The 23,929-nt window shown below is 30.0% G+C and overlaps 1 protein-coding gene across 2 annotated transcripts; it reads right to left on the reverse strand.

Annotated features, from left to right (window-relative positions):
- Nucleotides 1-121: 121 nt before the first annotated feature.
- LOC105206803 (protein phosphatase PP2A 55 kDa regulatory subunit) lies at nt 122-22,953 on the reverse strand. 2 transcript variants are annotated; one of them, XM_039458366.1, is made up of 9 exons: nt 22,509-22,953; nt 21,047-21,112; nt 18,809-18,906; nt 17,594-17,872; nt 16,747-16,924; nt 16,286-16,620; nt 5,613-5,828; nt 5,354-5,521; nt 122-1,635 (listed from the first exon to the last, which is right to left on the reverse strand). In XM_039458366.1, the coding sequence occupies exons 1-8, from the start codon at nt 22,513-22,515 to the stop codon at nt 5,369-5,371; spliced, it is 1,332 nt and encodes a 443-aa protein (XP_039314300.1). In that variant the 5' UTR covers nt 22,516-22,953; the 3' UTR covers nt 122-1,635; nt 5,354-5,368. The 2 variants fall into 2 exon arrangements, with proteins under 2 accessions (XP_039314300.1, XP_039314299.1); XM_039458365.1 differs by having other exon boundaries at nt 22,086-22,952.
- Nucleotides 22,954-23,929: the final 976 nt, after the last annotated feature.

Consider the following 23,929-nt stretch of genomic DNA (forward strand, 5'->3'; position numbering starts at 1 on the left):
GAATTAATATTTTTCAGACATGTGTATTAATATTTAAATTACTTGAGATAAAAATTTTAAAATATTCTTAAATGTGTTGTGGGGTCTATCTTATAAAAAAGATTGTAGAAAAAACCGTGAATGAGTTTCAACACGAATATTGTTTTATGATTTGGATATTTATCAAAGTTACATTATGTTGGTGTACATTATTCAGCAAATATTTTATTTATATAAACTCTGCAAGCCCAGCTTACCATCGTCACAAATGCACTTTTAGGTTTATTTTAGCCATGTACGAAATTGCCGCTTATATCTGTAGAAGTATAAGAGTGTATCAATATGTTAAGAAAGATTAGAAAATCTGTATTTCATATCTATGCGATTTCCGCATATCTCTCGATCAGGGCATACGGTATTTAAAAAAAATGATAATTGATATTTTATTATACACTGTTTTAAATCGGCGCCACTTATTGCTTGTATTTAGTGCAGCAACATTTGGTTTTTTTCAGATATATATATATATATATATATATATATATATATATATATATATAATATAATATACAGAAAGATACCAACTTATTGTATTTTCTATCATCATTTTGACTCGTATTGGCGACTGAGAGAAACAATTAGTTGGCGACAATAATAAACTAATAAGAAAATAGGCCTATGCGCACGCGCGCTTAACAAAGTTACCAAATTTGTAAATAGTAGACAAATAATGTAGACACACAGGTTATTTCCAAATATCTAACTCTTCATAGTGGTCAATTGTCATTATTTATTCGTAAATTTCATTTACTTACTCTGTATTCTTCTGTCGAGGTCAGCAATACTCTGATCGATCATTAATTTTAAAGTGATTTGTAGGAAGAAAATTTGCTCTGACAATTATCGCGTATTTCCTTTAGTTCATAATTTAAATGCCACAATAAGTAAAATTACGTTATTATAATAATTACATATTGATCTCATTGGCACGATTGATCCCTTTCGCATTTTGGTTTTTTCTTTTTCATGCTAATTAGGCATATTAATTAAGAAAAACTTAAAGTTTGTAGCACGTATTTATATGAATTGTACATAAATCGCAAGACGAACGGCTCATGATCCGTATCGTAATCCCAGCTCTACTCTGCCGCCTGTTTCATCAACGCATTTAATCAAACACTCTGATAGTCTGTAGCGAAGTCACATATAGACTACACTGCGCAATGGCACAATTTTTATAATACAAGCAAATGATTACTAACCATATTTATAAGTCGTAACTGCCAACACGAGTCTGCGAATTGAATCACATATTCTGCCGAATGCGTACGTCTCTTTCTACAAGTTTGCGAATATATTTGAGTTAGCAAATTCATTGATATCTTGGAAAGTTATGTGTTTCATGTTTGCACATCTCTTTTTTTCAAACATATGCACACGACAAAGTATGAGGTGCACAATTCTGGTATGTCTATGTATATATAGCATGTATGAATATGAGCTGCGTGGACGGCGCTACGTACACCACTCCTCGGTCAGTCAACTACTGACAAACTAGTAGTTGACTATCGTCACTATTATTCGGACACCCGTGGTTTCACTGGGAATTTTCAGTTCAACGTGCTTAACTCACGTCAATATATACCGTTGTATAATCTATGAACAAGAGACAATTAATTTGTTACCAGTGTCATGAACAATTGTACAAGCATGGAAATTTTTATGATAACAATATAATAAAAAAAATAACACCAGAATGGGCTTAGCCATTGCGATTTTTTGGACGCTAAATATGAATCTAGAATCTTTCAAAGTGCTTCATCACGTCACAATTTTGAAAAATAAACAGTTGCAAAAATGATTTTCACATATTTTATTATATTAAGACTATTAGATGACCGAGAATTTCTACGTTGACGGTGGCAGTAGTATTGTGGAAAAAAATTAGAATAGGCATGAAACGTGACTAGTGATTCGGTCTCGTCGAAACGAAAAAATTTCGTCTCGATTTGATATTGAAATTTTCGGTCTCGTCTTGATATCGACTTAATTTCGACAATCTCATCTTGGTCTTAGTCTCAATAATTATAATAAGTGTTTATTTTTTCAATTGTATAGTCTATGCGATCAAATCGATGAAGCGATTACCGGCTGCTTCTTTTTCTATTAAACTTATGTTAATTTAACACAAGATGTATATATTAGAAAGTAACAAATATTATGCAAAAAATTAACCTAAAAAATATAACACTGACACTATTTGGAAACTCATAAATTATGTTATATTAATGTTAAGAAATGTTAAATATCAATTTGTTGTAACAAGTTCTTGTTACAACAAATGTTATTATATTAAATTAACAAATTTTTAAAAATCTAACACAAATGTTATACCCGGACCGGTTTTAACATAAAATATCAAATGTATAAAATGTTTTCTGCTGTGTAGTATTGTATTAAATTATATTTAAAAAAATGAAAAATTAATAAAAATTTGTAAATGTAGAAATATGTTACAGAAACAAGTTATATCTTACATATCAAAATCGAGTTTCGGTAAGACTCGGTATCAATGAGATTTTCGACACAAAAAAATCTTGTTTCGGCTTGAATTCGGACTTTAAATCTCATCCAAAATACTAAACGTGACATGTTGATGATAAAAGGAAGATGTTAAAAAGAAGCCATTTTTCGTCTTGCCACTTAAATTATTTATTGAAAACTGTTTGTGGGATTTATTAAAAGCAGAAAATAATAATTATCTATCTACTACATCCAGGAAAAGCTATGAAAAATTGGGATTTATTATTGATTGCTGAATTAGTCATATGAGTGTTTTTAAGCTTCAAACTATTAAAATAAAATTAAATTACATATTTACATACCAAAAAAGATGAATAGTAAATGTAGACAATATGAATTTTTGATTCTCATATATACAAGGTGTCCGAAAAGGTCTTATCCCTTAAATATTTGAAGCGTTTACATACTATTTTTCAATTTATGAAGTCTTGAAATGTATAACCAGCTTTAGCATTACCTAAAAGTACCACGCGGAGATTGTCCGGTCATATTTACATCTCTTTTGTGTGTGCGTATGTATCACATCAGACACAAAGATAGAGATACAAAGGCTTTGTTTACACCGAATACTTGATACGCGTAATATTTAGTAACTTTCTGTTCAATTATCTTAATTTCAGTAATAAATTTAATGAATAGTATATTAAGCTGGTACAATATGAATCAAGATAATTAATTAAATATAGATATCACGTATACATTTACACATATTGTCGAAATTAAAACAATTTAATAGAAAGTTACTTGTTAGTATGCGTGTCAAGTGTTCGGTGTAAACTAGGTCAAAGATTCCACGGTTCGTCACTCCAGTAGTATGAATCATCTCTGTGTGTACGTGCATGTGAGTGTGCACACACATTCTCTTTCTTTATATTTTTTAATTCTTCGTTTGTTTTTTGTTTCATCTATTTCTTTTCATCTTCGTCTCTTTTTTTATAGCGAATTCGGTTGGACGCACTGTACGCACTGGTGCACATTAAAACCATCGTAAAGATACATATTTAATATAAATATATAAACAGATTAAATTGTGAAAACCCTTAATCGATATTTTATTATACTATTTAGTAAAATACAAATTTCATCATTTAAGATTTTTATTTTCTATTTTTAAACAAAGTTAGATCAGTGTACAGCGGCTTTAATTTGCACCAGTGCGTACTAGTGTAGTCCAACCGAATTCGTTATTACTCTCTTATTTTCTACAGCACTGTACAGCAGATATCAGTACTGTACATTTCAAGCCTCAACACTTGGAAAATATTTACTGAAGAAACAGTATTCACACTTTAAATATTTTGGGTTTTCTTAAATGAAGTGTGAATAATGTTCCAGGAATTTTCTAATATTATGTATATTACGTGAATCAAAAAACGCATATTCTCTACATTTACTACTCATTTATTTTAGCATGTAAATACATAATTAATTTTATTTTAATAGTATAAAGCTTAAGCTTTAAACACATATTGAAAATTCTCCTAGATTTTCGATCGCGTACTATGTGAAGACGGAATCAGAAAAAAGATTCGAGTTAGGTGGAAAAAAAATTTGAAGTCTCCTTTATCGACTGCTAAGATTAACCAACTTCATTGCTTAACTAAAATAAAATGGCACAAAAGTAAAGTTTTTTCGGGAACGTCTCCCACTTATGTGTTTAAGGGTTAAAAAATATTCATATGACTATTTCAGCAATCAATAATAAATCTCGATTTTTCATAACTTCTCCTGGATTTGATGAACAAATAATTATTATTTTTAGTTTTTAGAAGATCCCTCAAACAGTGGGATTTTCTAAATTCTTCCAATAAATAATTTAGATGTCGCATCAAGGCGAAAAATGGCTTATTTTTAACATTCTTCTTTTGTCTTGTATGTCACTTCGTTTGTGTTTCACTGTGAAAATGTGACTTTTCTCGGATTTACCAACTTCATAGAAATGGGCCGCAAATAAAATTATCTTTGAATTTTATTTGTAAAAATATATTTTTCATTTTTTTCAACAGTTCGTGTATTTTCCTGCCTAAATAGGCTTCACTTCATGTACTTTTTACAACTATTTACTGATTATCAGGAAAAAGATAGTTGAGGCCCATTTTTACAAGTGTGTTAAAACGATCCCATTATTTCGTTTTATTCACAAGTGGCACGCAACAAATTTTTACGTGTGATTTCTCGCTTATAATATCACGATTTCAATATGGCCGCGGCAACTACTCAAGAACCTCAAAATTGCGATTTTAACTATATTTTTTAAGCATAATGTTTTTTAGACCATTGAATATGGATTTAATGTCAAATTTGACATATTTAAAATGGATTCAATATAAAGTATGTTAAATTAAGAAAAAAAGTTCAAATTTTTGTAAAAATTTATGTCGCTCATGATATTAAATAAATGTCAAATTCGTGTTTAAATTTAAGACAAAAAATCATATATAAATTTTTTTAATTTTTCATTAATCATATTTATTTTTTATTAATTACCATAGCCGACATAAAAAAATTCTGTTAAATGGTTGAAAATCCTAACAAAATACTTAAGTTCAATTATAATAAAATATTTCCGGTACATCACATATAATTATAATAAAAATGTAATAATGTAAAAATACCCTTTTTTGCCACTTCGGTCTCAAAATTGTAACATGAAGCAATTTGGAAACAAAATTCGTACACAGCATCCAAAAATTATTAATTTTATTCTGGTATTAAGTTTTTTTTTAATTGTGTATGTAATCTGCTTTGACTAATTTCTAATTAATATTTAATTAAAATTTCATTCACATACTTGCATACAGATATGCTAGAGCTTGTCTTGGAATAGGAAGAGATTGTTCGTAGCAGCAACAGCCACCACATTTTCAGATGGGTGCCATGCAGTGTGAAGTATTTTCTTATTAAAATCTAGACAATCGACGCTAATCTCATCCTTCTTGCGTTTTCCACCGGTGCATACCTATGTAATCACATGCAAACATAAGTATTTGAACTTCGAGCTGATGTACAATGAATAAAATTCTTATGAATAAAACATAAATGTAGCTAACCTTTCTTGGCTTCAGAAGTGTTTTTGGTTTGGCAATGTCGCGTGCTGCTTCTAAAGTAAGATCGCGTTTAGTTGTACGATCAAATACTCTGAAGAAATTGTTGTAAGAGCCCGTCATAATAGCAGAGTCATTACCACTCCAACAACATTCAAATTTGTCAAAGATACAGTCATTTTCATACAATGAACATAATTTTGATCTCAAATATTCATGCACCTGTTGTAATAAAAAGTTATATCAACAATTATAAGAGCATACATATATTTTTTGTAATAAAGTAGGAACCGTTTATCGAATAACAAAAAAGCTTGTTACACAGACAACAGTGTTTTACAAATATTAACAGTATATTAACATATTAATAGTTCCGTCTTTAAGAATATATATAGAGTGTCGTATTTTTATCAATCTAGTATATATAAATTTTTCTCAGAAATTATTGCTGATACAAAAATGCGTCAGATAGAAATGGACGGTTTTGAGCAGAACATATTTTGTTCATGTTTTATTTTAAATGAAAGCACCAATAAGATATAAAAGTTACCATTTTGAAAAATAAAATTATGATTTTCTACATTTATATAATTTCCCTGCATGAATTATTTTGCATATAAAATATAAAAGTAAAATTTTCGAAAAATTAATAAATTTTCGAGATATTTTATACTTTATTCTGATATGTTTTGTCATAAACTACAAAATAAACTTGATAGATGACTATTAATTTTTTAAAAATTTGTATCTTAATAATTTTATGTGCAGAGTAATAAGATGAATCAATTAGTCAAAAATTGAATAAAAAAGAAAACATGGTTATTTTTCAAAAAAATATACCGATTGAATATCGCAAGTTGAACATTTTTTTAAAGCGTGTTTTTTACACCAACTGATTTATCTCATTATTCTGTGCATAAAAGTATTAAGATACAAATTATCAAAAAATTAATGGTTTGTTTTGTATTTTATGAATACAGTATAAAATATTTCGTAAACAATAAACATTTCCCTTTACAAACGACTTCCGACTGATCTTGGTACTATTTTTGATCTTCAAAAAGATCAAGATTACTGACTTTTCTCGTCGTTCGTTGTTTAGTAAAAAGTTATGAACAAAACATTTTTTTATAAGTAGAACGTAATTTTTGGACAAAAAGACATATTTAACAATATAAAGTGAACTTCATTTCGGGTAGAGAGCAAAAAATCCATGTGGAATAGTACAATTGCAGACCTCATTTCGCTCCGTAAGCAGATGGAGGTGTGGGGGTGAACTTCGCTTCACGTTGAAAGTCGAAAACCCATGTGGAACAGTACAATTGTAGACCTCATTTCGCTCTGTAAGCAGGGGGAGTTTTGCAATTTTACCAAAACAACTGATACAATTTATTTATTAATAATACAACATTAGTTAATGGATATTATACCCTATAGCGCTGAAATATATACTCTGAGTCCAAAAATTACATTCAACTTATAAAAAATGTGTATAACTTTTTTAATAAATAATGAGCGACAGGAAAGGTTCAATAACATTGATTTTCTCTTGAAGATCAAGGTCGAAATCAAAATTAATTGGAAGTCATTTGAGGATTGAGTGTATAAAGGGAAATATTTACCAAAAAATATAATTTTATACATATAAATAAATAATTTCATTAAAAAAAATAACGATGACCTTCATATTTTTGATGCCTCCACCTAAAAAAAAAGAAAAAAAAACCGTAATAAAAATATGTCACCCTCAAAACCGTTCCATTTTCATCTAAAATATTTTTTTGTGTCATCAATAATTCATAAAAAATTTATTGAATTGATGAAAATAAAATACTCTGAATATATATCAAGGTTAAACAGATTGATATTGTTTCTAAATAATTAAGTTAAAGTTAACAGCTGAAAATTAATTTAGTTATATTAAAAATTACTTGAATGAAAAATTAACCTAGTTAAAAGTTCGAAAAATTAAATTTAGGTTGCGTTTATTTTGGACGCTTATGCGTGGAAGCGCTCACTGATGCTGTTCGCTTTGCTTAGCCAATTATAATCATTCCATTCTTCAAAGGAATACTTGTGATTGGTCAGATTTACAACTGATGTTATTAAACCCGATTAAAAGTGTAAATGTAGTAATTATGACTTGTAACTTCTTTATTGGTATTTGTCCTCAACTGTAGTGAATAGAGATGATACAACCATTCCTCATATATAGATTTAATCCTACAAGTATTTTGAGTAAGAAATATAAAATTGAATATAGGGAAATGCAGACTATCGATTGCGCCAGCAATCTTGCAAACAATTTTTGACGGACAAATCACGTTCGAACACACGCGGTCTCAACGAGTCAATGGGTGCATCCAGATGTGCAACCGCTCACTGAGAACGTAAATAGCAATTAAAAATCATTAGTTGGATCCAAAGGTAAAAACCAATCGTCTTTAATTTCTACTTACGCTCTCAGTGAGCGGTCGTGCAACTGGATGCGTTCAGCAGAAGAAGCAGCTTTGCCACTGTTGTAAAATTCTTAGATGCGACTGGTTCTTATCCTTGGTTCCTGCTGGATCTAAATGCACAAACTAATCATATTAAAGAATTTTACAACAGTTGCAAAGCTGCTTTTTCTGCTGAACGCAGCCATTGGCTGCATTTAGCAGACTCAACCTGTTGATGTACAGTAAGGTATATGAATGAGTTCCTTTTTCAGTATGGAAACTTTAGCAATTTAATTAATCATGTGTTGTCATTGTGCTTAGTGAGTTCGTCTAGCTAAGATTGCTGTGACTTTTGCACTAGAGCTACATCAAAAAAGATACTTATTCATGCACCTCACTAAATTCTTCTAGATTATTCAATCAGACCTTTAAATCTAGAAGAATACAACAGTGGTTGCGTTCAGCAGAAGAAGCAGCTTTGCAACTGTTATAAAATTCTTGGATGCGATTGGTTCTTGCCCTTAGTTCTTGCCAGATCTAAATGCACAAACCAATCATATTGAAGAATTTTACAACAGTTGCAAAGCTGCTTTTTCTGCTGAACGCAGCCAATAACAGCGAGCACTCACTCAACTGATGAGTCTGCTAAACATGCTCATTGTGACGTCATAAACTCGTGCTCATAAATGCTTATTTCATCGAGATAGGAGAGAGAACGTAAACGCTTACAGCATGAAAGTGTCCAAAGCGATACGTGGCGAATGCTGTGTTGCTATCCGTGTAAGAATCTAACCAACAAATTTCTAGTTACAATTTACAATAAACTGCGTTGCATAACTGCAATTTCGGCTAAGTTGAAGATGCGTGTGATAATGAGACACAAACCCCAAAAAAGTTACAATAAACATATGTACACAATTAGGTAATTTTTATTATGCATATGATTATTTTAGCTATGCTTTTGTTTGAATAGGCTTTAACGAATATAAAAATAATTACAAATGTATAAATAATGTAAAAATAAAATAATAAATATAAAAGTAATTATAATTAATTACATATTATTACTTATAACAATCAATATAACACTATTAATTTCTTTGATACACATAACTATCAAAACATAACTATATGAATCATTTTTGTTATTTTTATAACGCTCGCAAATGCCAAAGGAAATATGACTTCATTAGTAGATGTATAAGCACTTAGCCGCCAAAAGAAATGGTGAAAAATAGCGTTTACAGCGAGTGAGTGTCCAAACCAAATGCACTCTTAGTTAAATTAATTAAAATTAAGGTTAATCTTGATAAGCATTATTAAATTAGAATGTCGTAATTTTTAAAAATTAGACTATTTTAAATAATAAAACAATTACAAATTGGATTAAATAAATATATAATATTGTATCTGTTTTTATTAATTAAATTAAATTTATATAATATTTAAAATATATTCAAATAAGGCAAGACGAGCTTAAGAGCCGTGCTGGGTGTTGTGCGCCAAAAACAAATACCAAATTAAATAAGTAAATGTTTTTAAGTTTTGTACTGAGGAAGACCGTTGATTAAAGGTTGAAACGTTTACTTATTTAATTTGGCATTTGTTTTTGTTTTTTGCGCACAACACCCAGCACAACTCTTAAGCTCGTCTTGCCTAACTTGAATTGTTATTCATAGGAACCTCGAACTTTGAATTTGTTTTTAATTTTTGTTTAAATATTATTATATAGAAATATATTTTTTTAATAATTTTTTCTTTTACATAAAGTGTAAAATTGTGGCAAAAACGTATTTTTTCGGTTATTTTGTTGCCTTTATTTTCAGAAACTATTTTTAGATATGGTTTCCATGCAGAATTTTAAGACACACAATTTTTATTTAAAACATTTTCTCGGATTTACATTTGTTTTTGTAAAATTAGGTAAAAACTATTTTTTGATAGTAGTTTATCATTAAAAAAAAAATTGAACAAGGGTGGAAGAGCTTTTTAATATGGTGTAGATAAAAAACTATTCTAATTCTAATCAAAATCCCACTGTTATCAAAAAGTTTTAACTTTCTTTTCGTATCTATTGCGCTCAGACAATATTGAAAATTTGGCTATCTCAATTTCCCAAATTTCTAAACCTATTCCTATATTCAACTTAAAAATTTTTCTGAGATTAATGACCATATAGCATCGTGGAGCATACAATTCAATTCGGATTTTGAAGACCACAAAATAGCCGAAATTTTCCATCACTCTTTTTAACTTAGGGAAAAAAGTTAAGAAGTTTTTGTGTTTTAAAAGTAACTGATATTAAAAATATTTATTTGAAATTAACTAGGAAAAACTCCCAACTAGGAAAAACTTATGCAATTTTGGTAATATGTGAGGGATATTCTGACATGTAATAAGTTTATTTTACTGTTCAAGTTCACACTGAATTAGTAAAATCAATCTTTGAAGATTATAGCCTATTTTTAATTTTTGTTTAATTATTTACCAACAAAAAGAGATAGAACAAAAGTTTAGAAAGAAAATTTATTTCTATTAATAAGATTGATTAGAAAACTTAACATTGTTTAAAAAATTATAAAAAAATGTAAACAAAAGAGGAACAATATATCCACAATATTCTGATATTTTCATGACATTTTTATTATATAATTAATGTAAGTTTCATAATCTTATTTACAATTAATTGAAATTGCTTTTGATATTCTATATAAAATACATTATAAAAAGCTGGAACATAGCTCAATTTGGAGTGAGAAGCCATTATTACAGTCTTCTGTACATGTTACAATAAGTTTATTCTTCATTTATACTTCGATATCTTAAATTGTTCATGTATATAAAATGTTAATACAGTGAACATAATTCATATGCTTATGACAACATTCAATATCATAAATAATATTCATACTCGTAAATCATTGGAAACTGAAATTATATGATATATTAAAAAATGTGCTTATTGGAACTTAAAAAAGAACATTATTTTCGGTAGATGTTAAATTAGAGTTTACTGAATGGTACTTGTCATATTCTATAAATATTCTTATTACATAGTATATTATTGTAATAAAAATAGATAATAGCCAGTCAATGGTGGCACTAATGGCTTCCTACTTAAAGTGAAATACATTCCGGATTTTCTATATTTTATCTACAATATCAAAAACAATTAACTTCAACTAATTCTAGATAAACAAATAAAAATTAACTCTTTGCGTCACTTTTTTTTAGTGAATATAATTTTGTGAAATTTGATATTTGATGGTTTTTGGGGTCGCTGATTACGAATCCAATGTCAAAAATTCAAAATTCAAAATGGTGGATCTAATACGAGGGACAAAATTATCAAAAGCAATCAAATTTGCATGAACTTGTTATTCGAGTGTTTTTGATGTCTCTGATTAAAAATCCAACGTCTAAAATACAAAATTTGAAATCCTAGATGTAATATTGCAGATCACTGTGACGTAATTTTTAAAGTTTCAAGCAAATTTGGTTAATTAAAAAAAATTCCGTCCGCTATATTGATATCAGATTTGTAATCAGGCGTGTGTAAAGTTAGCACCTTAACTTTAGTTCTCGAGAGTTCTGATTAGTTCCCGATTCATTTCGAAAAAACTAAGAGTTCCCTATAGTTTATATTAAGAGTTCTGCTCACTAACAATTTCAAAATTAAATTAAAAAAAAAATGGGGTGCTAACTTTTTTTCAAAATTAAAGACCTAATAGTTCTGAGGGACTTAATAGCTTTATTTTACGAATGTCTAGAGTTCTTGATATATAAAAATAATTTTTGATAGATCCAAAAAAATTAATTTTTGAAAAAAAAGAAAAAATGTTTAGATATAATAGTTTTGTGATATTTCGATTATTATTTTACTTATTTTGAAGAGTTCTTGATGATTAAAAAAAATCTAGATCGAAAAATAAAAAAGTTCTTGCTAATAACAAAGTTTTAAAAACCGACACAAAATTATATGTATCTTATGTAAACATCCTATCGCGTTGCGTCATAAGACTTTTTATTAGAACTCGTCGAGAACTGTTAAGAACTCTAATCAGAACTACCCGGAACTCTCAAAAAATTTCCATCCTGGAACTTAGAAAATTTTCGACCACCGTTCAAATGTCAGATATCTTGCAAAGCGTTGATCCAAGTGCGTTGAATCATAAGATTTTTCGTCACAGATAACAAGATAGGAAAGATACACATAGATTCACTTCCTCAATCAAATTCAGTATTTTAGAACTTGATTTAATTGATGATACGATAGAGATAAAATAAAAAAAAAGATAATATAGACAATTCACTCAATCAATAAAAAAATTCATTATATCAAATCACTTAATTCGAGCGAATTAAATAATGAACCAAAAAAAGGCGGAAACCTCCATATTTCAATGCTTGTCCTGTTGTTCAATCATATGAAACAATAACCGTATCTCTTAAGGAATGGTAGTCTATGTAATTGGAATAGTGCGAATGAATGATAAATACCTATCGGTCTTATGCATTTAATGCACTTGTGCAATTAATTATGCCTGCGCGAAAATAGTGACGCTACATGTAACTATGTATGTTATAAAATCATGAAAACACAATCATTATAAGAAAAATATGTAATAAAATAGTAAAGTAAAATATATAGTTATGTAACGCAAATGATGTAGTGTGTAAGAAACACACTTGCAATTGCATATGATACTATTATATGTACATAACATTATACAAGGTGTATAAAAAAAGTGTGGAAACCCTTAAATATTTCCATTGCCTTGCATTTTACAAAAAAATATTTCAAACAAAAATTGTAGAGTTTCAAAAGATCTATTTACTGATCTTATCAGTTTGACCTTGGATGGCGTCACATCAAAGGCGTCATATCGCCAAGGTCACATTAACTTTTTTAAATGGAGACCCTATTTTTGATTCCACAATCTAATAACTGGTGTCAAGACCTTTCCAAAACCCTACAAGAAAGTTTATTTTTGTTGAGTACTTTCCGAGTTGTGAGACTTGAAAATTAAGTGTACTCTAACTTGTAAGCGTCATAGCTCGGAAAGTCCTCAACGACAATAAACTTATTTATAGTGTTTTGGAAAGCTCTCAAAGTCGACTACAAGAAAATGCAATAAAAAATATAGAATGTTAGAAAAGTACCGATACCCTTTAATTAGGGAACTACCGATACCCTAACATTATATTTTTTATTGCATTTTTTTATAGTCAATTTTGAAAGTTTTCTAAAACACAATAAATGAGTTTATTTTTGTTAAGTGCTTTCCGAGTTGTGACGCTTGAAAGTTACAGTACACTGTAGCTTTCAAGCCTTACAACTCGGAAAGTACTTAACAGAAATAAACTTTCTTGTAGGGCTTTGGAAAAGTCTTGACAACAGCTATTAGATTCTGGAAGCAAAAATAAGGTGCTCCATTTAAAAAAGTTAATGTGATTTCGATGTGACCTTGGCGACGTCATCCCTGATCTTATCAAACTGAAAAGATCAGTAAATAGATCTTTTGAAACCCTACAACTTTTGTCTGAAACATTTTCTTGTAAAATGCAAGGGAATGGAAATATTTAGGGGTTTCCACACTTTTTATACATTCTGTATATTCAATACATATTTACTTAAGTCGTACAAAATATTGCTTCTACTTTTTATTTTAAGTCTACTTAATATTTTTTAGAGCAGGTTCCTTATTTCATGAAGATAAAAATTTCTTAAACTTCGAACAGTTCTGGGGGTCGATTGTGTATCTTTGTCGACTTTTCTCACTTCTCGTATTTTCATCTCACATGAAAAAATACGCGCGATTGGCTATGAGCATAGTGAAAATGCATATCCTTATGCTCACGTGAGTGAAAATCACAAATGCGAGTGCGAGCAATGGTAGAATACTTCACATAACCTTTAAAAAACGGTGCATCGCCTCCGAGTTAAATAATCTCCAATAATCTCAAAGTCCCTGCTGTTGACGATTGACGACGCGTGTCTCGAGAAAGATACCAATTTAAAAAAAACGGTGCGTAAATATTGCATAATTTATTTATAATATATACTTATATTATTTATATCTTATTATTTATTTATTGTTATTTATTATTTATATACTTATATAATTATTAATTTATTTATATACTTTATACAATTTTACAATGTATTATCTAGAATATTGAAAGGATCCTGAGTATTTCTCAATCTCCTTCTTAATAAATTTAAATTTCTTTTTCTAATTCTTTTTCTAATTCGCATTTTTCTCTTGCTCGATAAAAAATAAAAGGTACTCCATTCTGAAACGATACAAGACTCCGCAAACTCGACCAAATTCGACACAGTTTGATTGAACTCGACATCAAAATACTTGCCGAGCAATGTCACGTGAGAAATGTCGCATTTCCACTATGGTGAAAAGTAGCCAATCGAGTGAGAGCTCACTTTTACTATTTTCACTAGGTTTTGGAATACGCAATCGACCCCCTGATTAGAGTTCTAGCCAATTCTTGACGAGTTCTAACAAAAAGACTTATGACGCAATCGGATCAACGGTTTGCAAGATATCCGACATTTGAACGGTAATAAAAAATTTTTTAAGTTTCGAGCGAAAATTTTTTGAGAATTCCGAATAGTTCTAATTAAAATTCTGGATAGTTTTCGACGAGTTCTAACGAAAAGTCTTATGACTCAACGCAATCAGATGGCTACATAACAAGATACATATAATTTTGTGTCGGTCTTTTGAACTTTGTTATTAGTCAGAACTTTTTTATTTTTCGATCTAGATTTTTTAAATCATCGAGAACTCTTCAAAACAAGTAAAATAATAATTGAAATATCACAGAACTATTACACCTAATATTTTTTTTCAAAATTTTTTAATTTTTTTTTTAATCTATCACAAATTATTTTTATATCTCAGGAACTCTAGACATTCGTAAAATGAAGCTATCAAGCCCTTCAAAACTATTCGGTCTTTAATTTCAAAAAGAAGTTAGCACCCCATTTTTTTAATTTAATTTTGAAATCGTTATTGAGCAGAACTCTTAATCTTTTTGAAATGAATCAGAAACTCTAATCAGAACTCTCGAAAACTAAAATTGAGGTGCTAACTTCACATACGCTGTAATCAGCGACCTTGAAAACCCCTAAATAGCAAATTTCAAGCGAATCCAGTTGATTTTGATAAATTTGTCCGCCATATTGGATCCTTCATCTTTAATTTTTGACATCAGATTCGTAATCACTTCAAAAACCCCCAGATAGAGGTTTTGAGGTATAGATTATAGGGCAATATTTTATACAAACAAATTTAATCTGCAAAAACAACAATTTTTCGGTATATATTTATTAACAACAAATTATTTATTTAAAATATTATTCTAAAACTTATTTTATTATTTAGAGGAAACCTTTAGCAATCTAGCAATACCAAATATGCTAAAGAAATATGAGAAACAATTAATTTGTTGATAAAATAACCTTGAACGGTAGCTCCCAGGGCTACACTGTGACGCAAAGGGTCAAGTGAAAGACGGATTAATGTATTATACCGTATTATAAAGAAGTCATGAAAATATTGAAAATATATTGCTCCTGCTTTTTATAGATCTTTTATCAGTTTTTAAATAATTGATAAGTTTCCTAATAAATCGATAAATCTTATTAAAGGAATTAAATTTTCCCTCTAAAATTTTGTTCTATCTCTTCTTGATAACAAATAATAAAATAAAAATTAAAAAATGAGATAAGATTCAAAGGTTGATCTTATTCTTTCGGAGTAAACTTTTGCAGCATAAAAAAATAATTTATTACATGTTAAGACATCTTCTACGTAATACAAAAATTTCACAATTTTTTGAATTTCTGAGTTAGGGGTATTTCTTTATAAGTTAAAAGTTATTAACTTTTTAACTTATAAGAAGAGTTTCTACTTAACCCTGATATATGTGTGTGTTTGTACATTACACCAATTTGATTATACATAATTAATAATGGCCAATGGATAATGTCTACTTATGTTGGGAAATTTGAATAATGAAAGTAAAAATATACAAATTATTCTATTATACATGACCGGTCATTGTGCGTGCGTGCGTGCGTGCGTGCGTGCGTGTGTGTGTGTGTGTGTGTGTGTGTGTGTGTGTGTGTGTATATATATATATATATATATATATATATATATCGGGATACGTGTATACACGTCGTTGTTATAACTATCACAAAATATACAAACTTACGGGATAACATTCAATTGGTTTTGTCTCCATTTGCAAGTCCCACACTTTCACACTGAGGTAGTCTCTACTGATCATGTATCTTCCGGAATTACTGAGCTTTACATCGCTTATGCTTGAAATAATTTCTGAGAAAAAACTCCTATTAGTTGGATCTTCAGGCTCCTCAAAAAGCTTACTGTGCTGATCGCAGAGAGCAGCAGATCTCATATCGCAAAGTCTAATAGTTCCTTTGCTACTACTGTACACCAAAACGTTGCATTCTGCAGGATGAAACTCTGCCGCAGTTATAACTTCCGTTAACTCTTCCATATTAGTTGGCTTAATGTCTACTATATCTGTATACTATGGTTAGGAAAATAATATATCTGAAAACCCATCAACTTAATATTCCTATAAATATAAAAAATTATCCATTGTAAAACAATACTGATGCATGTGTGATTATAGAGAAAAAAGGATACTAAAACTCTGGTCAGTTATCTCAAGGTGCCAAAGATTAATTCTAAGATCATCAGCACTGAGGTATGTCTCTTGATCACTGTTAACACTTATACTGTTTATGTGATAGGTGTGCGCATTGGCAAATATTCTCCTTGGTGATGCCTCTACCATTAACTCCATTGGTTTTATGGTTGGCACCTGTACAAAGTTTTAGACTTTGATTAATATTTTAAGGATCTATTTAAAAAATAAATAATTAAATTCAAAACAAAAATAATTAAATAAAAACAATAAGTTTAAAGTTCAATGAAAATATCAAACATAAATATGAAATGGCCTATATCGATTACAGTGCTGAATAATAATTTTTACGATTTCTGGCTTATACGAACTGCGCGCTGCATATTCGTCGAGCTTGAAACAGTTATTACATGATGCCGGAATATGTAATATTATTAAATTGACGAGCAATTTAATAGTTTATAAAACAGTTATTAGTTTCTTTACAGTTTTTCAAGGAGGAATTTTATAGATGCTTCTAAGCATTAAAACTATTCATATTTCATATTTATGTTTAAATAACTTCATAAAAATTTGATAATTACTACATATTTATATTTTCCGTGTTTGTTTGATTTTTGTCTGAACAAAATTGTTCATAGTTGTCGCTACTGATAAAAAATAGTACCATATTCCAGATTTAAAAAAAATAAATATGATTAATTTTTATAAGAAGCTCTTCAATTATAATTGTACTACTTCTCTCATAATAAATACAAGAAAAAGTTATTTTTATTGTTGCGCGTTTGTGTGTAATGTTATACAATAAAATCAGAATAAAGTATATAGATCTAGGAAATCCGTTACCCTCAAAGCAGTAATGCAGGCAGGATCACGTATCGTACCATTCTCTTCTTTTGTATTATACCCCTCCACTCTTTTATCTCTTTCACTAACTTTCCACAACTTGATTGTTTTATCGTTTGTGGAGAGTAAAAAGTGGGCAGGATTTTTCCTTTTTAGCCATCTAATTTTATTAATTTTTTCTTCTATCTCTAGTGATTTTAGATAATCAAACTCAGGCTCATGGCTCTGAAAAGTGCTGTACACATTGTATTCGCCTCTTCGTGGTATACTGTTTTTACTCTGTGTAAAAAAAATTATTGTAATCTTCATAATATATCATTTTAATAATAGCTTAACATTAATAAATTGAGTTGTAACAACCCAAGTATCACGCTTGAAACTTTGCACCATTTAATCTTGTAATGCCCATCTAAGAAATTTTACTTGATGTCATCGTATAAGTTCAAACATACTTCTAATAGATTTAACAGAGAGCTGTTTAACTCGATAGAAGATCAGACAAACATCAAATTATTAAATATGACATAGTTTATGATAATAACAAATGAGTTTATGATAATGACATATTTATGATAATAATATATGATAATAACAAATCTCGAACATCATTTCACATATATCAAGAATGATAATATAAAATCACATAAATGTTAATTATAATATTTTTTCTAAATATCAAACACCATTAATGGAGTGTATTATAATGGACTTTACGAGGGATGTCCATAAATTAAGGTCTCCAACGACGCCGCGTCGCAACGAACAGCGCTAGGCGAAATCTGACAATACAGTCGTGTTCCTTGCTTTCCCCTTTACAAAATGCCGCTTGGTAGAGCTCGTTCGGACGCTCAGTACGGCTGCTATGTCAAAACTGAGCGTCCGAGCAAACTTTACCAAGCGGCATTTTGTGAAGGAAGAACTAAGGAACACGACCGTATTGTCGGATTTCACCTAGCGCTGTTCGTTGCGACGCGGCGTTAGAGATCTTAATTTACGGACACTCTTCGTATTATATGTGCATCATCAAATGTTACACATAGGATGCATTAATTTGTCACAAAGTAGATTGTACAAAATATGATACACATACAGGCAAAATCATTAAGTGTGATAATTGAATTATTTGGATAATTTATATATTTGGGTATTTTGAATAACAAATGTTTATTCGCAATTTATCCATCTTTTAAATCGTATAATCATAACTACACTTACAATGGGGTCTCTCTGAAAAATAACAACGCGTCCACCCTTATCTCCTGTTGCAAGGAGATCACCATCGTGATTAAATTCAACGCATGAGATTATATCAGCTGCAATAAAAAAAATCTGTATTTACAAATAATTTTATATAGTATGATAAAACTGTTGACGTAAACATAATTAATACACAATATGTAACAAAGAACTAATGATAAATTTATGAAGTCCCCAATCTTTTCATATAATATAAGAATTTAACGAAAATTTACAATTAAGTTTATCATTAATATAGGTACACACAATTTTTTCAAATTTTTTGATTGTATAGTTTTCTTTAAACTAAAAATGTAATTTTTAAAAATATAGTCTTTTGAAAAGTTATTTGATTGCAAATAAAATATAAGAATTTTGAAAAATTATATTTATAAAAAAGAATGGAATTTAAATTATATTTTGGAATTAAAAAAATAAAGTTTTACCATGTTACTTTCATATCAGAGTATAAAACGTTAATAAATTATAAAATTCTCTTTAAATATTTCATAATAATGAAAATGTGGCAGTGAGGTTAATTACAACATTTAAATTATTATTATTATACATGATTCTTTTTCCACATCAAAATTAAAAAAAAAAAAAAAATTTTAAACATTGTTTTTACTTAAATTTTGTTCATTATTTATTATTTTGAAGAGAGCAATGCTAAAAACTTGTTCATTGAGAAATATATAGGAAAAAAATGAGTGAAAAAATGTAACTTCATTTAATTGTAAATTAAATTCTAAATGTAACTCCATTTTTATAAGTTAGAAAATCTTAAAAAAAATAATAGTGTGTACTAGGAGGGATAAATTTTAGATCTTGATATACACATAAGCAAAGTCGTGATTCGCGATTAGTTGTTTATTTTGGTACATGTAAACTGATAAGATAAAAGGTACTTCATTCTCTTCAAAATACAAATGTGAATAATTTGAATCAAATTAAATCACATGAATTTGATTCGTTTTCGACTTTAAAAGATTCAAATTCGAATATTTTGTTTGAGCATTTTGAATTATTGATGATTTAATTTGAAATACATCGTCTATTTTGATTATTTCGTTTATATCTCTTGTGTGACAAATTTTGTATTAACCAATTCTTATGCCTAATTGTCAATTTCCAAAACTTTTTTTATCGTTTCTAAATTTTATGGGTTATTAAAAAATTGTGTTTCTGTTTTGTTGCCATATTTCATGTATCATAATTTTATGGAATTTAAAATAAAATTGAAAATGTTCCATTATACATACATGTTTAATATATATATTTTCTTAATGGGGGGGGGGGGGGGCATTAAAGTACTGTCACTTCAATAGTACACAGAGAAAAAAATCTTAAAACAAAAAAATTTTACTTAGCACAAAAAATTCTTTGCTCAGTGGGTTCTTAGTAAATAACTTCTTTATTTGCAATCAAGTTACAAATGTCTTAATTAAAATATTTATATAAACGAAGTAAAATAATTTTTAATCAAGTAATTTTTTCTTGCAGTTTTAGAAAATATTTACTGTTAGACTATTTTTATATTCAAAATAATCAGATTTTTTAATCTAAGAAATCAATTTAATTATATTTAATAATATTATCAGCTTATTTGTAAAATCATTATTTAAATGTAAAAAATATAAAATTATATATTTAAGGTAATATGCCCATTTACTTAAAAATAAATATTTTTAGTTAAATAGGACAAACATTTGTGTCAAAATATATGGTTAAAAAAAAATATTTTTTTCATTAAAACATTTTTTTCAGTGTAATACTGTAATTTCTATAATACAGGGTGATTATTAATGAATGTCTTCATTTTTTACCATAAGTGCATGATTTACCAACGGATACGTATTTCTAACATATTATTTTAGAAATTACAAATGCGTGCTCCTATAGTAAAAAGTAGGGACATTAATTAATAATCCCTGTATGTATTCTACCCTCATTTATAGTATTCTCAGACTTATTGTCCATTATAAATTTTTACTTAGCATATTCTTTTTTAAATTATTTTTTAAAATTTCTACAATAAATTATTTTGTCCATTAGAAAAACTGTAATGTCATTGAAGTTATTATGCTCAAATTATCACATTATAGAAATCCAGGAAAATTTGATTCGAATGTGCTATCAAAAATGATTCAATCTCATAATCTCTGCTTGATTTACACATCTCTACTTTGGAGCTATGCAAACCAAGTCAAAACTTACCTTCCGTAACGTCATCTTCTAAGGTCCCTTTTACTTGTGAGAAACACCACTGTATGTCACCATTGCCTGTAATACAATATTGTATAATTTTAAAACAATATCTCTTTTGTTCATTTATCTCTTCTTATACATATATACTGACTTAGCAAATATAATACAAAATTATTTTGAAATAACCTCACATTTTATATCTTAATCAGAGAAATCAGTGCATTTTTTCACTTCTTTTGTTCAACAACTTTCAAATTGTTATAGATAAATGGAGAGATAATGGAATGTTACATGCTACACATAATTTTCACCTTTTACTTTATTAAGACTTGTTTAAAAAAAGTTTCAAATTGAATGTTTGCATGGGAAATAGGCTGTGGAATATGTGTAATATAAAAAAATTCAACTATAATTTAAATAGACAAGTCAAATAGAGAAAACAAAATGTAATTTGTTGGTACTGTTTCAAAATAGTAATTTATATAACACAAATAACTTGAATAATTTTCCTTCATGTATATGAAATCATCAGTCCAATGCCAAAATTAGAAATTTCAATGTAGTAATAGAAAAAAGTGGCATACATAATTCCTCATGTCGCAAAGTCATAGATGAAATAAAAAAAATTGACATGTACAAAATACATGACTTGAAGCAAAGAGAGACAGAAAAGGCGAGAAAAAAAAAAAGATTATATTAATCAGAATGAAAGGAGCAAATCAAAATATTTGTCAGCTTGTAGTATTATTGCTGTGATACCTGCGACGTCGAACAGAAAAGAATATATGCAGAAGCGCTTTCCAATTTACGCATACTACAAATAACATAATAAGTAAAGAAATCATTTGTTGACATAATAGTTCGTCTTCTTGAAGTTATTTGGGAAAGTAAACGAGATTGAACAAATGGAAAGGAGACAGAACGAATGGAAAAAGGATTACAGGTGAAGATGGCCGGCACAAAATCCTCTTAAAGATCGTGCGAGAATTAATACGAGAACGGAGAGTGTGAAATAGACGACGGGGAAAAAAGATAAAATTGAGCCTACTTGAAGTTTCGGCGTAATCCATCGTGTTTTTAGGCCGCCGCTGCCGCCGTCGCTACCACCACCACCGTCACCAACACCGCCACCACCGCCGCCGTCGTCGTTGCCGCCGCCGGCGACGGGCACATAGGTATCGGCCTCCCCACGCGCACGAGGAGAATCTGGAGTGCGGATGCGAAGGACGCACAATTACGCGAGGAGCGAGAAGAGGATGCGATTCGGTGATACTCGCGTCCCTAATCTGGGTCAAGATTTACCTCGCCGCGGCGAAGCGAGGAGGCAAGGAGGCGAGGAAGCGAGCTGCCCAGCAAAAGCGGAAGCAGAAGCAGCAACGCGTCGTAGCAACGTCGCACGCGTTGTTGGCGGTACGGACACGTATGCACCAGTTTATTAAGAACGGAGCACGGTAGCTGGAGCACTACTTACCGGCCATTTCGACACGACATACGCGCAAGCAGAGTGCGTTGACGCGATTGCGAGTTCACTCCCGGTGTGGGGCCTAACGACGAGCGTACACTCTTTCGGACAGGATACGTCCGTCCGTCCGTCCGTCTGTCCGCGCGCGCGCACGACACCACGCCGGCGACGAGAGGATCGTTCGCTACGCGAGAAACACGCGAAATTTGGGCCGTGCGCCACCGATCCTCTGTCACATATTTACGGTCAACCACTGTGCAATAAAGCGCTCTCGACGTAACGCGGCTGCTCTCAATGGCGGAAGTTCACAAACGCATAACCGCACAACACAACTATGGCGTGACGTCACTGTACAGCCCGGTTTCGCCATGGTTTAAAGAATTAAAGAATATGAAAGTTGCGTTCAGAAACATCGCACGAGTGTATATACTCAGATATACCGTTTGTTTTCTGTTCCTGAACTCTCTAAATAAGTGTACACTTAAAATGAAATAGATAGATATTTCAAAGTTAGCGAAAGCAAGAAAGAACGTTCCAGTGCAGTCTAGTGCAGGAATAGAAAACACGCCTATAGAGTCCTATATAAAGAGAGAAGCGACATTGATGTCCAAAGCTCTGATTGGTAATCTGATTGATACTTGATTGGCTAAGCGAGCAGCCATATTGTGACCACAGCTGTTTGTAGAATGATACGAATGGTGTTTGATGACGTTAGAGCGGTCCCAAAATGGCGGTGGAGGACTCAATTGGATACTGAAGGTTGTGGTGGGAGTTCAATGTCGCTTCTCTCTTTATATCATGGTGGAAGGATAACATGGTGTGTGCAGTTCGCGCGTGTCTCTCTCTAAAAATTTGCCCTCTTCGTCTATCGGTGGGTTATAGTTAATAAGACAGCCAACTGTGAAAAGCAAAATTATTTAGCGTCAGCCTGTTGGTATGCTGAGTCATCTATCCTTGTTTCATGCACTTATTCAAGTATCTGCTTCTCTTTCTATCGGGAACAGTTATGCACGTGAAGTGTTACACTAATTTTTAAACCGAAGATTCGGTTCATTCGGTTAGTTTCCTCCATTTCCTTTTCATCGTAAGAACACGTGTGAAAGAAATAGGAAACAGCATAAGAGTATGCAAGAAATTGACAAGCTTTTAATATGTTGTAATACAGATAAAAATGTGGGACACGTATTTTTATATGTATAACAACGGGCCCATATGATTGTCAAGAGGATAAAACACACTCTTGAAATAAATTGATTTTTTAATTTCTGAGTTAAAAAATCTTAATACTTAAGTAATACCATCGAAATGGTAAAAAATATAAAAAAAAGTTTTAAATAAAAGTTTTATATATTTTTATGTATTTTATAACACTTTGTTTAGATTTTTTTTAATGTTATTTTTCTCGAAATTTTCCTTCTCTTCTAAATTTC

Source organism: Solenopsis invicta, chromosome 16, assembly GCF_016802725.1.
Source record: "Solenopsis invicta isolate M01_SB chromosome 16, UNIL_Sinv_3.0, whole genome shotgun sequence".
In the NCBI taxonomy this organism is placed as follows: Eukaryota; Metazoa; Arthropoda; class Insecta; order Hymenoptera; family Formicidae; genus Solenopsis; species Solenopsis invicta.

Bases quoted from the DNA above. Each gene is read 5' to 3' on its own strand.
- LOC105206803 (XM_039458365.1), bottom strand. From the start codon at position 22,107: ATGGATTACGCCGAAACTTCAA. The intron at 5,829-16,285 runs GTAAGTTTGTAT...TTATTACAACAG, and splicing joins AACCAATTGAATGTTATCCC to GTGCATGAATATTTGAGATC. The intron at 5,522-5,612 runs GTTAGCTACATT...GTGATTACATAG, and splicing joins CACTTCTGAAGCCAAGAAAG to GTATGCACCGGTGGAAAACG.